General features: G+C 37.0%; 1 protein-coding gene across 1 annotated transcript in view; it reads right to left on the reverse strand.

Moving 5' to 3' along the window:
• Positions 1–3,231: 3,231 nt before the first annotated feature.
• Positions 3,232–20,970, reverse strand: part of TMCO3 (transmembrane and coiled-coil domains 3) — a 35,616-nt gene continuing 17,877 nt past the window's right edge. Inside the window, exons 10-14 of the mRNA XM_030469409.1 lie at positions 20,413–20,608; positions 13,952–14,102; positions 7,766–7,845; positions 7,067–7,216; positions 3,232–5,487 (exon numbers count right to left, since the gene is read on the reverse strand). Coding sequence (XP_030325269.1) covers positions 5,374–5,487; positions 7,067–7,216; positions 7,766–7,845; positions 13,952–14,102; positions 20,413–20,608 — 691 coding nt within the window. The 3' untranslated portion in view covers positions 3,232–5,373. The remainder of the gene's footprint in view (positions 5,488–7,066; positions 7,217–7,765; positions 7,846–13,951; positions 14,103–20,412; positions 20,609–20,970) is intronic.

The following is a 20,970-nucleotide window of genomic DNA, read 5'->3' on the forward strand; positions in this document are numbered from 1 at the left end:
CATTTCTCTTATCTCCGAGTTCACGTTTCATTTTGGAGCCTCAGGTTTTGTGTTTGTAGTGGTGAAAGGCTATTCTAGGTCCTGTTTTCAGGTCAGGCTCCTCTGAAGTGTGCTTGAAGGGATCACACCTTTAAACGGCAGCAGCAGGGTGCGTTTCAAGAGATCATCTTGTCTGCAAGCAAGAGACCCATCACAGATGCCACAGGACATGCACAGGGGCATGTTCTGAGCTACCTGCTTCAGAACCAGAAGCCATGCCTGCTTCAGAGAGGGACCAAATAGCAGCTGACAAGCATCTGGTCTCATTGGGAGGTAGCATCTCCCAATTCTCAAATCTCTGCACTATTTTAGGAAATAAAAAATACAGCTTGGTACCGTAACCTCGAAAGTGTTGCCATTCCCAGATTTAGATTTTGTCACCCAAGGTGGGATCAGTTGTCCCTAAGCCACTCCAGTCACACCCTTTTGTCCAGTTTGTCTCCAGCAATCCGATTTTCCTAGTCCTCAATGTCTTGTCAAAAAGGTTTCTCCCACCCCAGCAGTGGTAATGACTGAACAGCAGCAGTGGGAGAAGCAAAGCAGCACACCTCCTGGGCTACCAAGTGAAGCCCGGAGAGGCATGCCTTTCTCTTAGGCTGTTTGCTATCTTTAGGGTGGGCCACACATCTCCCAGCCCTTAGGACATCTTCCTCCTCTTCCTTCTTGCTTCACTGGTTTGGTTTTCTCCACATTGTCAGGTCATCTTAATAGTGGATGCCTGGTACTGGCTGTTCCTTACGAGCTACTGCTGTTTCCCACAAAGATGTTAATGCTGTTAGTGGCTTGCCTCCTGTCACTTAAGCCCAGTTTTCTCCACCTTTGCCACTGCCTGTGTGCTGGAGCAGTGCCAGGACTGCTTACTGAGCAGAACTACAGATTCCTTCCCTAGACAAACCCCAGGAGTGCTTTTGTGGTCAGACAGCTGCTGGGTTGATTCCAGCAGGCAGCAGGACCATGCTAAGGTTTCTCACACCCTCCTCAAGCAGCACCATACAGCACTGTTCTGTCATGCAAGGCACATGCAAAAATGAAGATGTCCAACTATAAAACAAGTAAAATACAATGCACTGTTTCTTCTTATCTTTAAGGATTATAGGAAATACAAATTCTTACAGCTTTTAAAAAGCTACATAGCCCTAGACCAGTATGACAGCATTCCCTAAGCCATACTGGGCCCGTGTCAGTCACAACTTTCAAGAACCTCACAGCTCTTAGTAGATAACTTTCCTTGGGAGTCTGGATTGACAGGAAGCTGAACATGAGCCAGCAGCGTGCCCAGGCGGCCAAGAAGGTCAATGGCATCCTGGCCTGTATCAGGAACTGTGTGACCAGCAGGTCCAGGGAAGGGATTCTGCCCCTGTACTCAGCCCTGGTGAGGCCACAGCTTGAGTCCTGTGTCCAGTTCTGGGCCCCTCAGTTTAGGAAGGAGATTGAGGTCCTGGAGCAGGTCCAAAGGAGGGCAACCAGGCTGGTGAAGGGACTCGAGCACAGACCAAAATTATGAGGAGAGGCTGAGGGAGCTGGGGCTGTTCAGCCTGGAGAAGAGGAGGCTCAGGGGAGACCTCATTGCTCTCTACAACTCCCTGAAAGGAGGGGGTAGCCGGGTGGGGGTTGGTCTCTTTTGCCAAACGACTTTCAACAAGACAAGAGGGCATGGTCTTAAGTTGTGCCAGGGGAGGTTTAGGTTGGACATTAGAAAGAATTTCTTTACGGAGAGGGTGATCAAGCATTGGAATGGGCTGCCCAGTGAAATAGTGGATTCTCCGTCCCTGGAGATATTTAAAAAGAGACTGGATGTGGCACTCAGTGCCATGGTCTGGTAACTGCAGCGGTCGTGGATCAAGGGTTGGACTTGATGATCTCTGAGGTCCCTTCCAACCCAGCCAATTCTATGATTCTATGATTCTACTGAGCAACTGAAGCAGGCTGCTCCACATGGGATGAGGCATAAGGAGGGTGGTTGTGGGTACATAAGTACCAGTCTGACCCAGGGGACAGGGAAATGACTCACAAACTAAGCATAGCCCACACTACCAGCTTTGAACTGTTTTGGTTCTTTCATTCTCACAGGGAACAATGACCCCAAAGTAGTAATCAAGGGGTAACATGCAAGAACTCAATTTTTCAGAGAGAAAGCCACACAAAACGAGCAACCAATTCCACCTCCCTTCTGAAACAAGCCTACAAAATACCCCCCCAAAAATAAAAATAGGTATTCTGAATGAGTTGCTACTCAAGTGCAGAACAGACCCTTCCTTCCACTCCCTTAAGCTCTGTTTCACCACAGAAATATCCTCTCATCACTTAAAACGTATCTGCCCTGTATCAGCTTTACTGTATTCAAGTCATTTTGACCATTAGATAAAAAAAAAGAGACAGACCCACTGCTGAACAAGCTGAAACAAAAATTTCCATAATGGACCACCTGTTCTTCAGCAAGCCTTCAACAAATCAGATTTTCTTTTCTTCAGAGCTTCCAGATCTCTGCTTTAATTTTATCTACTTGGCACCGAAAGAGAATATTCCAGGGTAGAAGCATAAGGTTCCTAAAAAGGTGCAATTATATCTTAGTGGGCCAATTGTGAAATATTCTCCTCATTTTCCATACAGGCATGACTGATCAATCATTAAGGAATAAGGTCTGTTGTTGCTATCCTAAGACTGCATCATAAGACTATTTTGACATGGAACTATGCATGGAGACATGATATGCATTTCAGGAAGCATTTACAGTACCTCAGTATACCTCCAGATTTCTAGGAGACAATCTCAAACATCTGATTGTAAACAAACATCATATGTCCAATAAGATTATTAATTTGAACTTGCATCTAATATTTGATCAGACAATCCAATTCTATGTCAACAAAGAGGCACAGAAAATGGCTACTCAGATGGGGCTCCTATTTGTCTTTCCCCAGTTCTCCTAAAGCCCAGCCAAGGCAGGACTGAATAAAAAATTATTTGGGAAAGAAGTGACAGAGATGAGGCAATCAGTATGGTATCTAGATGCCTGCTTTCCTTTTTGGACATGGTACAAAAAGGACTCTTCACCCAACTCCTTTAAAAGGTAATCAGGAAAATATTTTCTTCCATTTAAGAGACACAAACTGGGTATTTCCTACTCTCCTAACTGCAATTTTCCAAAGAAATACAACTAGCCACAGCATTTTATTTAGACAAAATCTTTACTCATCACAGCTGTAATACTTTGTATAATAGTTTCAAGGGTAACTAAGAGACACAATGGAAACCATACAGAGGCCTCTACCATGGTCTGTTGAAGATAAATTTTTTCCTCCTGAAACACAGGTGGTAAACTACAGGTGAAATAAGCATCTTTCAAAACCAAAATGAGGCATTCAGGAGGAAAGCTTGTATACCAAGCAGAAACTCTAAGTTAGGTCAGTGGATAGAGTAAGATTTCTCTCCCTGGTACACTTAAGAAACTAATTAATTTAGCAAGGCACCTGAAAAAGAGGAAAAATAATCTGAACTGGTAGAGTGTTAAACAGTACCACCAAAAATTTAAATTACTTATATATTTTTAATAAAAAATATTTTAAATACACTAAATACAAAATCAGTTTCAAGTTTAATTTGTTACAGATTCATATTATTAATAAACTAATTTATAGCACAGCTTTTTCCTCTGCATTTGTCACTGTTCTTCAATAACTTTTGAAACCATTCAAGAAAAGGGGGAGTTGCCATATATTCCTGCAACCTTCATGAAAAATCAGTACCTGGGGAGAAAACCCTGAATCCAGTGAGCAAGAACTCAAATATGATGAAACCTACCTTGTCCTAACAGAACACACTGCAGGTAAGTCCAGGCTGTGTTCTGACAAGCCCAGCAGATGTCAAGAGAAAACACAGGAGGAAACTGAGGCTACTATGGTAGAGGAAAGAGGTATAAAGCATACAAATCCATCCAAAGCTTTGTTTTGCTACTTGGAGGACAGCTTTCACTTTAATTAGCAATTTAAACCTACGTAACATGCATTTTTCTAACCATTTTGTGGATATGGCAGTTATTTCAGATGACAGTGTAACACTGGCCTGGAGTGTCAATACCAATTTAATAGTATTGTTTTTAACAGAGAAACCTCAATATGATTTTTAAATTGTTCACCAGAGTAGACTACAGTCTATGAGGAAGCTTCCTCTGTAACACTTAAGGGATGGGCTTTTACCAGGCTTATCCGAATACATATAATGTTTTAAAAAACAAAACACATTCAAGATCACATTTAAAACTTTGTTTCAAAAAATGCCATGATATTTTAAAGACACTAACAATTTATTCAATGTAAACAAACTGTATAAAGACATGAAGTTCCAAATACACATCCAGTCTGTCATGTTTTGTGCAAATCAATTTACTTAAAATTATTTCAAATGTAGCATAGCATCAGATATCAAACGTCCAAAGTTACTGATGTTTTTCTCATCTGCTTAAAATTAGACTTCCCTGTTTTAGAAAATGTATTACTGATTTAAATCAGAAAAAAAATGTAAAAAATTACTGCAACAGCAGTTAGCAACAAAAATGGGTGACAACTGTCAGTCTTCAAATATAACTTATGCCCTTTCTTACCATCAACTTTTAGTCAAGTATGTAAATAAATACAAGAACTGACACAAATAAAAGTTACCACTACCAGAAAATACATTATATGCTGCAATATTCAATAAAATATCATATACTATTGCCTGCATCATTTGTAGTATGTATTTGACTGCTTAAAACAGTTTGATACTAAACAGTTAGATTTTTTTCTTTGTGTAGAGGGCTACACTTTTACTTACCATTAGAAATGTGTTTTGTGATTAATTTTATACTACTATAATAAATTCCTAAATGTGAAAATGACTCAAGTCATTTAGTGAAAAAAGATACCATAGGCACCATAATATATCTATTTTTTTTCTTTTTAAACAAAACCTGGTGATGAACCAGCGGTAACAAAATACAATGAAAATTAAAAGGCACATTCAGGCAAAAAAAATAACCAACACAGTTTGCATGATGCTGTATTTTAAAAAAATAATCTATGCTCTGAATAATTGGTTGGATCAGAAACAAATATTCTGGCAGATTCTCATCCCTCAAAGAGAAAGTAAGTTTTGTAAAAGATGTGCAATTCAAACGATAACTTTTTTTTTTAAATGTTGAATTTTGTGTTAAAGTCAGCATAAGGCTTGTAACCAAGTGCACATTAAGAGGACTGACTTCTCAAAACCTCTCGTTTTCCAAGTGCATAGAAATACAATGAGCACTGAAGCTATTCCTTTCAAGAAGATGAATTCTTGGGTATGTGCAAATCTTAATCAAGTACTTGAGCGTCTCTCAGGTCTCGGAACACATTTCATAATTGCAGCTCTCCACAGGGCAGGGGCAAGTAAAAGGCTTAGAGTAGTCACGCTCAGAATAAGAAGATAGACCTGAAAATTGTAAATAAAAGCCATTAATTCTCTTAATTACGTGGTAAACTAACAAATGACTCTTCTGTTTGAGGAGATCAGACTCGGGATGGTATTTTTAGAAGGCTTCAGCTGGCTTCCTGACCAACTATGCATATTGCTACAGAAGCAAACAAGTGCATGCTCATATAATCTCATTATCTGTTTACCAGGTTGGAAGATACAGTTAGAAAAACAAAATTATGATCTTACAGAAAAAAAGTATTTACACATGTAATTAAGAGGTCGATCGTAAAACTCAATGTTTGCTTAAAGGTCAAAGATCAAGTACCATTTTACTTGAAACAAATAAAAAAAACCCCAAACCAACCAACCAACCCAAAACTATTCTGGTTTAAGGATATAATGGCAAACTTCACTAATATTTTATACACTAAAAAAAAAAAAAAAGCACAAAGATAATTTTCAGTCATACCACACATCTTCTGAAAAAAGATCTTAACTTCATACTTAGAATGAGTCTTATGAAAACAGCAGCAGGAAGTAGTTTTGAGGTGTCAAACAGAAGAATCACTTTTGGAAATTTCAGAGCTATATAAACCTCTACAGTAGATAGTCACATGAGAGCTGCCACAGAAAAAAAATGAAAGCCAATAGGCCTGCAAGCTTAATATGTGGGTCCCTAAAATGGTTCTGTGATCATGTATGGGTATGTCAAAACTATACAAACATACCATATTTGTAACTCCTAATTATATCCAGGAGTGAACATGAATCTCCTTTAATTATAAAAGTGAACAGCATTGTGTGAGTTTTTCACATGTGCTTTTATTTGGACTTGGTTACACAGCTCACTTGCTCAGACAATGAAAACACTGGCATGCCAGCAGAGTATTTTTGTTAGCAGAGATGCAGAAGAAAAAGCAGCTAACACTGGAAAGTGAGGTCAGTTGTTGTATCTCTAGGGCCCTAATATACTTTATTCCACAAAGCAGGCTTCATCTTGAAAAAAATAATGTTCTCACAGCTTCAATATAACACTAAGTTAAAGTTTTCTTTCCTCGGGGATTTTTTTCATAGCTACAGAAAAATGTTGGGTTTTTTCTGCAGATAATTATAAATGAACAAGCTTTACAGGTAAATACTACACATTTGTTTGCTAATTTAAATGTTAAGGCAATTTCCACTTCATTATATCTGCTCTCTAGCTTTTATTTCTTTTATACTTTCTTATTCAAATTCTATACTCTGAGTTCCCCCTTCTATAGCTGTATCAATATTTTTAAAGAAAGGCTTCTCAATGACTTGAGTGCTATCTATCTACAACTCACTGCTCAGTTAATGAAGTTCTAAATGAGAGCAGTTAAGGTAAAGCATTTATAACTAAGCTATGTAAAAGTAAAACCTGCCTTTTAATATCAAAGTACAATATGAAACAAGCAAAAACCAGAACTAAGAACCTGTCAGGTCATACTTTGGGTTGGTTCTACTTGTTAATAGCTGAGACTTGCCACAAAATTGAAGTGTATTGGTATTTCAGAATCCCAGTCAGTTATTCAGGTGCAAAAACCCAAAGGTTAATAACTATAGCACAGCTTACCTCCCGAGATATGATCCCTGCTCTTCGTGCTCTGCTTCCCAGAACAAAAGAGAATTCACTGACTTGTGCCAGTCCTGCTGAGACAATCCACTTGATATACTGGCTGGTCTTTGGAAGAATCAGAGAAAGGACAAGCACTGCCAAGACAAACTGTAAAAACATTTTTTGGGGGTTGTCATGGGTTTGTTTTGTTTTCAAATAAAGGAAGTACAATAAATAAGTGCTATCTTTGCAAGACATATCATCAGATACAATTCTACGCATAAAATGAATTGGTGGGCTTTAGATGTGTCTTCTGCATTAATTTTAAGAATATAATTATGTACACATTGCACATGTACTATACTGTAAGTATAGTATATGACACTACATAAGATGTAGTGTAAGATACTATTATAAGGTAGTATCTTATTTACTGTAATAAAAACACTCCATAATTTTGTCAGCTTCAAATACAGAACTTTCTCCATGTGCAACTTACTTTCAATATTAAATACAATTCTTTTTTTTTTTTTAAAATACATCTTAAGAATGTTGGATCAAACTGTATTCTAACAAGCAAAATTCCCCCAAATACAGATTTACAGTAAATATGTAATGTTCTCTGTAATGTGAAGTATTCAGTTCTTGCACACAATTTTCATTCAGGCACAAGATTATTTAGAGTATTAAAAGATGAAAAAGAGAAAAAGAAAATACCTTCATTATGACCACAGACAATGTGAGAAATAGTAAGACTGTGAGCTCATATATTACAAATGTGGGGAAAACATGAAGTCCTAGGAGGAAAGAAAACAATATTTCAAAGTTTAAGGCCAGTATCTTACTCAGGTAATTTTCTGAGTTAATAGTAGATCTAATTGCAAGACTATATTCTTAACAACAAACAAAAAGCCCTAACATAGACCTAACCAACACTAACTACTTGATCACTACAACACTTCCTGAATTATCCAACCCTTTTTTCTTTGGAGGGGTTTAGCAGAAACCATATTTCAAATTAAATGAAATTGTATGTGGCTGATGCATGAACACTTTTAGTTTATAAACATTTCTCTTTCTTTCACACCAGTCAATAATCCATTGAACTGAACTGAAACACACCTCTAATGAAAGCTATAAAAATGTAGGAAAAGAAGTCCACTGTTCTGTACAATGACTGTAAAATACACTTTGCTAGCCACTTAACATTTTTGTATGGCATGGTAATGGACTATCACTGTGGGAGGAACATGATATTCAGTATTTGCACAGGCTACAGCTACTACAGAAAATACAACTTTTGTTCGCATGGCCCTCACTAGCAAACACTGGAAGTCAACTGAAATGTGAAAGTCACTTAAGACTGGAATTAGGTAAAGTCATAAACACCTGAGCAGGGCCTAAAAATTTATCAAACCCCATAGGTATGATGTTAGTGTGGGGTTTTGTTTTGCTGTTTTTATTTGTTTGTTAATTTGGCTGGTGGCTTTTGGTTGTGTTTTGGGTTTTGTTTGTGTTTTTGTTTGTTTGGTTTTGTGGGGTTTTGTTGGTTGGTTGGGTTTTAGGGGGGGATTCCCTTTGGGGGAAGTGTCTGTATATTGTTTAATTATTGTTTAATTATTTTTTTGTCTTGTATTTGTTGAAGTCCTGGAGACAGTGAGGAAGACTCTTACAGCTGAGCAAGTCCATTTTTTCCTCTTAGGCTATAAGGAATTTGCTCAAGCAAACATAACTGTGTATCTTTGGGAGCTCATTCCTTCTTCATTAAAGCTCTTAAAAAAGAGGAACCAAAATAGTGGTGATGTTCTAATAAATCCGTAATAGTTGGCCATTTTCCAAGCCAATTATTTCTGGTGAAGGACAAGAGTTTAGCTTTCTAAAGCATGAAACATATAAATCGATGCTGTAACTTCTTTTAATGCAAGACAAGTTTTCCCTGTCCCATGACACTGCAGAGCCTGAAGAACTGGAGAGTTCTGAATCATCTTTTCTTCCTAAGTACACAAGAGAAGCTACTCTAAGTACCTTCACAATTTTTTGTCCACACACACACACTCCATTGTGGACAGAAATGTACTTCAAATGCAGAGACTTTTATACAAGTACGACCTGGTCAGCATATGCACAACCTGCAATATTTCTCCATTTCCTTCCAACTACTGATCCACAAATGCAAAAGACAATCAGAATAAGGAGAGAGATGGCAGAATGAGACACACACCACACCAAAACAAAGAAATCCAAATGCGTGCACACATGCACGTGGAGGGAGAGTAACTTCTCTTTTTTCTTTTTTCTTTTTTTTTTTTTTTTTTCTACCTTGTATCATGCACTTTGCTCATTCACCTTTAGGCCAGTCTGAGAAATAGGCATGGAAAGCAACTAGAGAAATACAGAATGTAACAATGTCATGTTTGGCTGGAGGGCCAACTCTGCCACAATCTGGAATCAAAGATTTCAGAGGAAAGCTATAAATACATCCTAGTGCTTTCCTCACTACTGGTAGGGCTAATTTTTCAGTTCTGGAGCAGGCAAGCAGTCTGAAGTCCATTTGAACCACTGCCCAATGTGGAGATTATTACCATATTCCAAAGAGCTGAGGTGCAAACTACCAGAGTTTTCTATAGCAATGCCATGGAGGTAAGCATCTGCAAGGTGAAGCAAGCCTGAACCTGTTACATACACTAGTCTGAGCAAACAAACAAACATCCCAGCACACAAACATGTTTTGGGGGAAATAAATCCTGGCACAGTGGATCTCATGGTCATTACAGACCTTTGCCCCAGCCCTAGATGAAAACTTGGGATATGGCCAGAAATCCTATCTGACTGCTATACCAGCACATGAAGCCTTCCCAACAACACAAATATCATCAGAAAGATTAACTTCGTAGACAGAAGGTGCATGAGTATGGGTATTTATTTCAAAGGTTTCAATACAATTTTGTGACTAAGCTGAGGAGTCACTGTGGATGGAAGAAAGGCTCCGATCAAGTAATTCAAGAACTTCAGCACCTCTCATCAGGTAGCAAGTGGCATGTTGGCTTGTCACCAACAGCTAGGTTACCACTTAGGTATATTTTCACAGACCTGAGCATAAGCCATTGGACTTCAATTCTAAGCAGTAGAATGGAGGCTTTGGGGTGAAGGTGACCTTTCATCAGTGTGAAGCCAGAAAGCACAGTTCACTCATACATTTTTATGAGGAGATGCCAAGAGATTCCAGGCAAAATTTTGCACATTCTTTTTATAGGTACTTTGTCTTAACAAGTAAAATTCCTACAATTAGACAGATTCTACCAATTTGCTGGACAGTTATTAAACAGCAAGTGAAGATCGAAACATCATGACCACATCCTGAAAGATCCAGCATCAAGAAAAGCAATCTTTGAGATCGTCAACAAGATGACAGAAACTAGAAATCTGTTTATCAAATTAGAGTCACTAGAATTCATTCCTCAAGAAAGGACATCACTCAGAAAACTCATATTAGTGATGCATTGGGATGCAGTATCTACTGAGAGTCTTAATGAATCTAGGACCACAGCCAGCAAGTACAATAAATGCTACATCCCTGGCTAGATGAAGTATCAGAGGGCAAAAGCAACCAACACTCAACTCCATTTTTCAGCAAAGGGGAAAACCTTGATTCTATGTCTTTTGATTCTAAGATTCTGTCAGTTTTAAGAGATGGAAAACTCCCACATTTCATTGTTTTCTATAGAGGACAACAGAGCAGCAGAACTGGAAGGATAAGGAGAAGGTGATGTATGTCACCTATTGAATTACAGCTGTGATCTTCTGCTTTTGATTTCTCTCAAATTCAAAGAAATGTTAAGAGGCTTATCAAAGAACCACCATGTGCGTGTTAGTTCTGGACAATGGTAGTGCTGACAGTGTAAGTATCACCTGTCTTCTGAATAACAAAGACTGCACCATTACAGGGCTTTCAGTATCTTGCATTCCAAGTGCAACACTGAACACAAGATTCACCCAGGAGGGAAACACAGAGCCTGGCAAGTGAGTGCATCTCAACAGCACATTGAGGACACAGAACTTTGCCAGGAGTGGAAGTAATCTCTCTCTTCACCAGATCCTGATACCCATATGCTCCATAGACTGACAAAAAAAAAAAAAGGGATGTTGGAGCCAATAAAAAAAAAAAAAAAGTTAAGCATTCTATTCAAGGATGCCATCTGCCTTTATATAAAGCAAAACAAAATCAAATGATGGAGAAGCAGAAAGGGAAGGATCTGAATACTAGGTACCAAATCAAAAATGAGGAATAAAGGGACTGGTCTTGATGTTCTCTCAAAAATATTAGTGAGGATAGAGACTAGCAGGAACTTTCTAACCTCAGGAGGTAGCACAGAGAGACACAAAATGTGAACAACACACAAAGGCTTAAATGAATGTACAGATGGAGCAAGTGTTAATGCCTAACTGCAAAGGTGTATTATCTCCACAAATGCACCCATGCGTGAATTTGAAAGCAGCAGCATTACACAGGTCAAGCTAAGGGCAGGACCACTGTTACAGATATTACACGAACAAGTACTATTCAGCTTAGCCTTTAGGAACCAGAAGGAGTTCTGTAGTGAGAACAGGAAAGCAGGCAGTTATGACAAGCAAAATAGTGACTAACGTTTTCAAATGACATATTTACAGTCGCCTTAAAATTAAGTCCAATTTTTCTACTCAGTCCTTTATGATAAAAGAAACAGAAATTATATTACTGCCATGCTGCACCATCCAACCTCAGGATCTCATAGTGTTTCTGCTTTCTATAATAGGGTGCTTGCTGCCTATAGCAACAAGCCTTCTCTTTAGGCAGGGGAAAGAATCCCTGGGGCCTTTACATAATTTCACATAGCAAATATATCTCTGTGTTTATAATACATATAATTTGCATGGGTACATATGTAAGTAGAGAGCAAGGCAGAAGTATTTTCTTACTAGATTTCTTCTTTTAAAGTTTAAGGAATACTTTTTATCCAACTCGGGTTTTGTTTGCAACATCACATCACTCCTTTTAACAACTGACTTCCTTGCCACCCCACAAAACTTCCTGTTAACCACAAAATTTGAAAGTATTTGAAAGTAAAGGGGGGGATGGTGGGATAATGTTTATTTGGGAGGCAGGGGTGGGGTTTGTTTACTTTTTGTAGAGGTTGGGTTGTTTGTTTTGGGTTTTTTTTTTTACACGTGAGCATTGCCACATTTTGTCAGTGGCCTATAACATAGCAAAGTTTTCTGATTTTTAGCTAACGTTCTGAGGCAGGAATAACACCCATTTTCTGTAAAGGCATACAAACTTGTTAGGCAATTTTCTTTTCACTCCTTTCTTGCAATTCTAGTGGTAAGAACAGTTTAACAGATTTTACTTATTTTAAATTATGTAACAGAACTACTAAAATAATTTCCTTATAGTATAACCTAGGCTATATGGAGTGCTGCCAGCATGCCAACTGAGATTTTGCTATTTTCTTGTACTTTACCAAAGCCTTATCTCTAGTCTTAATTTATGCAGTCACAAGAGTGTAGGACAGTATTTTTTTTTATGTTCAGTCCCTCATAAAATTCACTCTGGGCTTATCATTACTTTTCATTCTTTGTATCCCTGACAACACTATCCACTCCATCATCATCTTTACTGAAACTTACCCACGAGCAACTGGGAATTACTTATCCACACTTGTCAGTTATATGGACCCAAGAGCTTTACCATAGCTCACCACTGTCCTACCCTTATTAAAAAAATAAGTTGTTCAAACAAACATATGCATTACTAAGCAATCTGACTGATCAGCACAGGTTATCATGGGCTAGGTAAAACAAAAATCAAGATTGGCAAGCATAACTATTTCATTTTTATTTTAGCAATCACTAGAAACAGCTTAGCTTCTGCTAGGAAACAACTATCAAACAGGTATATGAAGAAAGGCATTAAAACTATGCTGATGAGACCTCACTATTATCTGAACAAATATAGAAAGATAAAAAGAACAATAGAAGACTTAAAACCAGAAGAAAATCCAAGTGCTGTAGGAAAAAAAACAAACACCAAGACTGAGTAAGCATGGGTTGAAGGAGGTGAGATTTGTGCAAAGGGCCACGTTCAAACCCTCTGTTTTAGACCCTGAATGGCCTCAAAATAGGGCAACCCACAGTGTACAGTCCACAGTGAGAGAGTCAAGTGCTTTCATAGGACCTGCCTCCATCTAAGCACTTCAGCAACATTTCTTGTGTTACTGTAGCAGTTCAAACTGAAGCTACCAATTCTGATTCAAGTATTCTGATAAATGATCTTGCTTTGGCTAACACACATTAAGAATCACTCTTCTGGTCTTAGGCATCAATGCTGCATTTCTGTTGGCATTCAGATCCCATTTTCCTATCTAAGACATTATAAAAAAAGATATCCTGCTTCTAGAGAAAACCAAGCCACAAGAACCTGAAATCTTTTATACCAACTGACTCAACATACCACTACAATTTCAGTGTAAGTTACAAATATAGCCACTATGAAGACAGGACTTTAAAAAAAAAAAAAAAACAACAAAAAACCCACAACAAACTAACACCCAAAACCCTTTCTCCTTTAAAATTTTACTTACATGTTTAGTTACATTTAAATAGTCTGAATTTAGAACTTACAATGAAAAACAATGAAAAAAAATTCACAATACTTGAGAGCATAACATGCAAATTGCTTATCAAAATGAATGTTCAATTTAAAATATTAGCAAAGGCAAACCAATATTGTGGTCAGTTAACAGCTTAATACTTTAACAAAATAAAAGTAATTTCCTCCCCCCCCAGTTTGCAGACACCATTTTTTTTTCTCCTCCCCCACATTTGTAGGTTAATGCTATTTTTTAAGTAAGTTTTCTTAGAAGTTACCTATGGATGCAAAGAAAATGATGGCAAGAAAGTCACGTATTGGTTCAATACAGGACATAATCTCCTCAGTAACCATGTGACCCTGAGAAGAGATCAGAGCTCCAGCTAAGAAGCATCCCAGCTCCATTGAAACATCCAACAGCTCTGTGATCTGTCAAGGAATAACAGAGAATCTATTGCTGTTCTCTAGCCCTGAGTGACTTATATACCATTTCACAGTGAAATTATAAAACTGTACATTATACTGAATGTAGGAAATTACTGTCTTTATGCAAGTTCAACAAGAAATAGAATTTAGCATGCTTATTTCAGTGTTCTTCAGCATTGTAGTTATACAAGAGACTCACAAAACCAGTTTCCCCTCCATGTTACCTCCTTCCCCATAAAAACAAAACGAAATTTCTTAATATACATTGTAATGCTTTGTATCACTCTTAAGGACAGCATCTGATTTCACAAAAACGAGAAAGACTATAGCAGCTTTGGAGTCAGGATTGCATAATACATTGAGGCTGTGAAATAAAGCAGTAAGGACATATTTTCCAGCTGTCTCACAGAAGGAAAAAATAAAAATCAAAGCTTATAATTTGGGAGAATAGTCTCAATTTAGCAGAAGTCGCAGGCATAAATTACATTTTATTATTGTAAATTGGACTTAAATGTGCCTGTGTGCTTTAGTGAATAGGGAGGTATTTAAGCATGTGAAGTAAACTGCTGAAATGAAGCACGGGTTCTGTTTGAAAGAACTGAGACTGCTTCATTCATTTTCATTATTTGAATACAGTATTAGAAGGAAGAGATGAAACACACATAAAGAGACTGAACTAAACACAAAGCAACTGCTTAATGCAATGCTCAGGACATTTTAGAAAAACAACAAAAAAAAACACCAACCCAAAACCCAACAACAAAAAACCCCAAGCAGCACTTTTAGTTGGCATAAAGTATGTTTTGAAATAGTTGCTCTAAACCCAGGCTGCTGCACATGGTCATCTTACTGAGAAAGGGCAGTGCTAGGTAATATTTATGGAAAATTTTAAACTGAAGACTTATTTCTATACTGGGTTAGATTAAGAAACAATACACCATGGTACATTTATGGACAACATTCACCAGATCTCCAGCAGTGTTACACTGCAAGGTGTGAAGCTAAAACTCAAGTGACCTGAAATGAGTGGAGGAGAGCAAAAGACACAATAGTCAAGTCTCCAAGCTGTGCATAAAATGCTATCTTAAAACAGTCCCTGGACTTCTGTGTATTGCAGTATTCAAGTCTGAATGCTTATCACATGATTCCATTTGGATATCAGTCTGTAATTTATTGCAAGACAGTTAAGAAAACTGATGGGTTTTGTCCACTAATGCACATAGTTGTTGCTCGGGCAAAACCAACAAAATAATATTATAATGTTAGTCTCATTTTAAAAGGAATTTCATTGCTTTTCACCACAATTTGAAACTGTATGAGGGAAGGAAATGTATGTAAGTCGCTTTAAAATGACCAAAAGATCAAGAAGATAAAGGAAATAGTTATGAATAGGAAACATTTAGGTTCTTCTGAGTCACATTAAAAGTCACAACCTCTTGAGAAAATCTGATTAAGATCCCATATAGCCTCTTCTATTAAAGTTAGAATTAATTTTACTATTCAGCTATGCTTACCTCTACACTTTAGTGTTATCAGTCAGAACAGGGCTCCAGATCAAACTTCCATAGTTAATATTTTAGGTATTGACATCTATATGGGTTGGACTGCCATATCAGAAGAGATTTATCATCTCTTGTATTAGAAATTGCATGATTCTTTGCTGTTATGAGAATCACTGGTCAAGCAAGGAGAAATTTAAGTAGGAAAGGAAGCTTGTTCAGAAAGCATCAGACATAACTGGAGTAAACTGTATGTCTGTCAGGGTTTGCTCCCACCACATAAAAAATGAACTGCATTCCTTCATTCTATGGCAAGCTAAGTATGAGCTCAAGGGTCTGGTAAATTAAAAAAAAAGCAAATTGTGCTGTTTCTTGTCTACCCTCTAGGGTCCTTTACAACTTGCTACTACAAAATCTATAGGTTGCTCTACACACAGAGAAGTGCAAAGTGGATGAAAGGGCAAGAAAGTATCAAAAATTACATTCTTTTCTTAACCCCATCCCCTCTCCTTCAGTCTGTTTTTCAAATTTATATCGAGATTTATACAGATTCTCTTTTATACAGATTCTCCATCCTGGTCTCTGATTGTCCAATAATATTGCCAATAAGTGTACACATTTCCTCAGCTAAATCTGTCGCATTGGGATGTATTATATATAACGTGTGGGATGCACACATACACACAGGAGAGGATTTGTTTTGTGGCAGGAAAGCATTCTCAGCTACGTTTCTTATATAAGCAAAACTTGGAAAGTATTTTGAATTTTGTTTTCCCTCTTGGCTTTCATCATCTTTAATGTTTTGCCTTTACCTAACAGAGCTCTAACAATTACTAATCCCAGGGCTCTGCACTGTTCTTTTCTCAGCTCCTACATTACAGAAAGCTTTTTCAGTCAAAATTAAATGCAAAATTTTGTCAATTTATATGTTTTTCCCAGTACAGAAATCACAGAAAGTTAGGGGTTGGAAAGGACATCCAAAGATCAACCCCCCTGCCAGAGCAAGGTCACTTACAGCAGGTCACATAGAAATTTAGCTTTCCTTTGATTTCAGAGTTCCCATTTTACTCTAATTCCCAAAGTATTGCTTTGCTTTCACTAGAATATTGGATTTTTACGTTCAGATGTTCTAACATGGCAATAAATAAAGAAATACACATTACTGCTATAACATGTTCCAGCTGAATTTCAACCATTTGTTCAGCAGTTGTTTTGCCTATGTTCTCCAGTAATGTGTATCTTACTGCTGCTCTTTAATCATGACAGAAGCTTAATGAATATAGCAAAGCAGTAAAGTTAAAGAATGCCTGATAGAAAAAAAATGTATAAGAATTTCAGGCTTCAGTAACTTAAGTCTGCCCAAGAGTAAAGAGGTGAATTCATTTCGAGGAAATGGAAAACCTTAATGGAAACAGAAACAATTTTTAGAGAGCCTTGTAAAAACTCCAGCTCAACTGCATTTTATTAAATAATTAACCAGAATATTTGAGATTACAGTTCTTCCTTAACCTTCTCCTTTTAACTGATAGAATATAGTTCATTATCAGGTTACGAGCCCCTAAGAAGTACTCCAGGCAAAAAAGGAACAACATTCCTAATAAAGTGCGGGAAAAAGTATAAACATTTTCATAACAGAGCTTTATTTTCTTTTTATCTTTTTGGTATATAAAGCAAGCTGGACACTTCTCTTTAATTGCTGCCATCATCCCAGGTAAACCACAATGCAATCAAACTGGAAAGCACATCCCCATCTCCCTGAATTGTACACACAGTCCTACAAACTTGTAACTGTACCTGCTATCCTTCTTGCTAGATTTTTTTTTCCAATATTTTTTCCCCATTCCTTTACAACACTCAGAAACTTCATTTTTAGACAAAACTAACTACAGTTTTCCTGCAGATGTCCAATACAGCAATTCATTATCAGGATAGCACTTTAAAAATGTATCCCTGTAATATTTCTGTACATACAGAACGTGAAAAAGCAACACTACACCAGTGAACACTGGCTGAATTATAACATCTTCTTCAGCTCACTGTGGTATATATCTTGACCTAGAAGTACCAGTTTGACCATCAATCCTAAATGATCATATTTGACACTTTAAGATAGATTTACTCCTTATGTTATGATTCAGGAGAACAGTTTTCCAATGGGAAAAAAAAAAAAAAAAGCAGTATCTGTGTAACTCTCATCTTGAAAAGGAGTTGATGAAATTGTGATAATGATCTACTGAACCTTTGTTGCTGTTGACAAGGCACATGTTTGAAAGATGCAGAACTGCATCTCGAAGTCAGACAGACTTCCAGAGGAATGGTATTTGACACAACCCCCTGCTCTCCTCTATTTGACCAGCTAGTTGAAGGACAAAAGGAAGGGGGGAATTTCATCACTTCTAAGAATGTCTGGAAACAGAAAGAGGTATCTTAAGCTCCAAATCTTGGTAAAATAGCTCTTATTCAAGATTGTTTGCATCTCTTTAATTAAGTTTATCAAGAAGAGATGTATTTCAGACCCTGTTTCTGATTTAATGAGTTGCAATGTTATCTATGTGAGCCAAGCAGTGCAGAAATCCTTACACTTCATTACTTCCATATAGGAAGTTCTTTAGCTGACAGGATAATTGTTACATCAAAATTGCTTACTTGGACTTGAACCTCTTCTGTCCTAGGCTCCCTCTTGTTTCCCATACAGAATTTTCCCTTACTGGTAGAGAAACAGCCATTCTTGTTTAATTAGTCATCTGAGACCTTCAAAACCAGGGAACTAGTAAAACAAATTAAGCTTATATATAAAGTGCATTACATGTGAGTGTTACAGATTAATCCCAATACAGGATAAATTTAAGTGGGCTGCAGAAATCCAGTCAACACTGAAGCACATAAAAAATAACTATATGCAAGAAGTAGGAATACCATGTCATTCCTACCTCCTTTATCACATATTGGAAAGCACGTGTCCTGCAGAATAACTCACATGCTAAATAGGGGTTAAAATATTTTTTTAAAAAGGTCTTACAAAAGTTTTCTAAGTGGAGCCACAAAGTCACCTTTGGTTAAGGCCACTAAAATATGCATTCTGTTATTCTTTCTTCTAAAAATTCAAAAGCTTTTTTAGAATTACATCAGGATGGAAAATTCTAAGTTTAGAGACAGCTATACCAATTCTGTCAATATTTAAGCTTGGTTTCCCAAAGAGAAAAATCTTTGCAGGAACCACGACAGTTTAATTACCTTCCTGCCTGGAACCCCAAAAATACTTATTTAGCCTTTCCAAACACATGCAACATTTTTTTAAACTAGATTTCCATCCCTCATACTATGGTTTTATTCCTGACATAGTAGGTCATCTGTACCAATTAAGATTTTAAGATTTGTTTGCTGAGCTGTTTGTTCAACTGGACAACCAAATCCTATTTTTGCTTTGTTTTCATTGTAGTTTTTTTAGGTCTTTTTTTTTTGTGCTCAAACCACAACTTGTAGCATTACTATAATGGATGTATCTGTGTCAGTGAACATGAAGCATTGCATTTGGTTTACTGAGGTTACATGCAGTATCTTTTGTGCTGTTCCCTTTGATTCATTATTTATCAACTTTAAAGGAATTCTTTTTTTCACTGAAAGTACACAAAATATTTGCTCTTTCACAAATGCTTCCCGTGCTGAAGCTGCATTCTGGTTTTGCAGTATGAATCTAACACTGAAACATGTTCATTCTTAGGTTTGTATACACAGATATATTATGTAAAGTCATGTAGACAAACTCCTTGTATATTTGATATGTGATCAGTTCACTCTATCTAGGCAGCATTTTACAAAAGGAAGACTGCCTCTATCTATGGTAATATTTTATACAATTTTTTTTGCTTGGCTGTTGTTCTTTATTGAAGTTTCTCTACAAATGTCATATCTGTGTGTTAGAAGAATAAAGGATAAAGCAGTTAACAGGTTTAGTTTCTTTTCTTATTGGATTAAACATTTGGAATTTGAATAACTGGCCAGAGGGATGATATTTTTAACCTATATAATGGAAATCAACAAACTGTAAAGCTGGACCCTCAAAAATTTCTGTCTTAACCTTCCTGAAGGAGGTCAGGTCTTTCTCTGTTGGGCCTGTAATAATTAAGCAAAATACCCCTAGAGGGAAAAAACACTGTACATGCAGAGTAGCTTTCTGGGATAATTTTTCTCAGGACATAACAATCTGCACATCCAGGATAATGGAGTTTCAAACCCACAACACTATCAGCAACTGTCACATTCTGTTCTCCAGCAGAACAGTTTTTCACAGAGCTAGATGTGACATAGAAATAAATAAAAGGAAGATTCAGAGGCAAAATGAACAAAACCCAAAAGGGTTATCAAAATCTAGAAGCCTTAAAAGTCATTTCTCTATTTTCTCAACTTCATCCCAAACTGTTTATCTACCACAAAACATTATTTTATAATAAAACATTGAGAACTTGCTATTGAAAAGAAACTTGAGAGCATGTCACAATAGCCATTATCAGTATCTCAAAATCCATCCTAAATTCTTTTCAAATGCATGAAGTAGCCCAAAATTAAAAATGTAATAATGATTCTTTATCTGGCTGCATTAAGAGTTACCAGCAGAAGTTCAGATGATTGACATTCAACTCTTATCTCATCTTACTCATCTGTGCATTTGGGGTTTGTTTTAAAACATTTTATAACCAAGTAATTAACTACAGAGGTACACGGATACGCAATTACAGTAAGTGTGGTGGCTTTTGTGATACTGATGCAGCAAATTACCAGGTGCATTAAAATGTTTTATTAATTTAAAAGATTACCGTTAACATAAGGAAGATGAATGCAGTTATTCCTAGAATGAGGATTTCTTTATTCCCTTTGCTTTCTGCATGCAGCTTGCGATAATATGGTCCTATGAGATAAGTCTTTATAACAAGACACATAAGAAAAACAGCAGCCAGAGAAAAGAGAATTTGGCCAATCAGTATCAGTATTCTCAGTATTTCCTTGAAAATGCTGGAAGAGAAGAACAAACAAAGCATTTCTTTCAAGTGCTCTCATGTGTCCCAACTGGTTCCCCTTAAGTGAAAAGATCTAATTCCACAGATGTTCAATATGGAGTGGCTATAGTAATATATTTAGATGCATTAGTAAACAAGATGAATACTAATCTGCTGAGTGCCCAGCAATCCCTCTTATAGCCTAGAACTTACTTCCAGGTTGATTCAAAATGAAATTTTTTGATTGATCTTTCCAAGGTAAGCAATCAGGCTTAGTAATACTATCACATAGTCTTTAACAAATACATGGCTTGAGGAAATAAAGTAACTGAAGAAATTAATTTATTTTTTACAATAACAAGCCTTCCACTACAAACT

Source organism: Calypte anna, chromosome 1, assembly GCF_003957555.1.
Source record: "Calypte anna isolate BGI_N300 chromosome 1, bCalAnn1_v1.p, whole genome shotgun sequence".
Classification (NCBI taxonomy): Eukaryota; Metazoa; Chordata; class Aves; order Apodiformes; family Trochilidae; genus Calypte; species Calypte anna.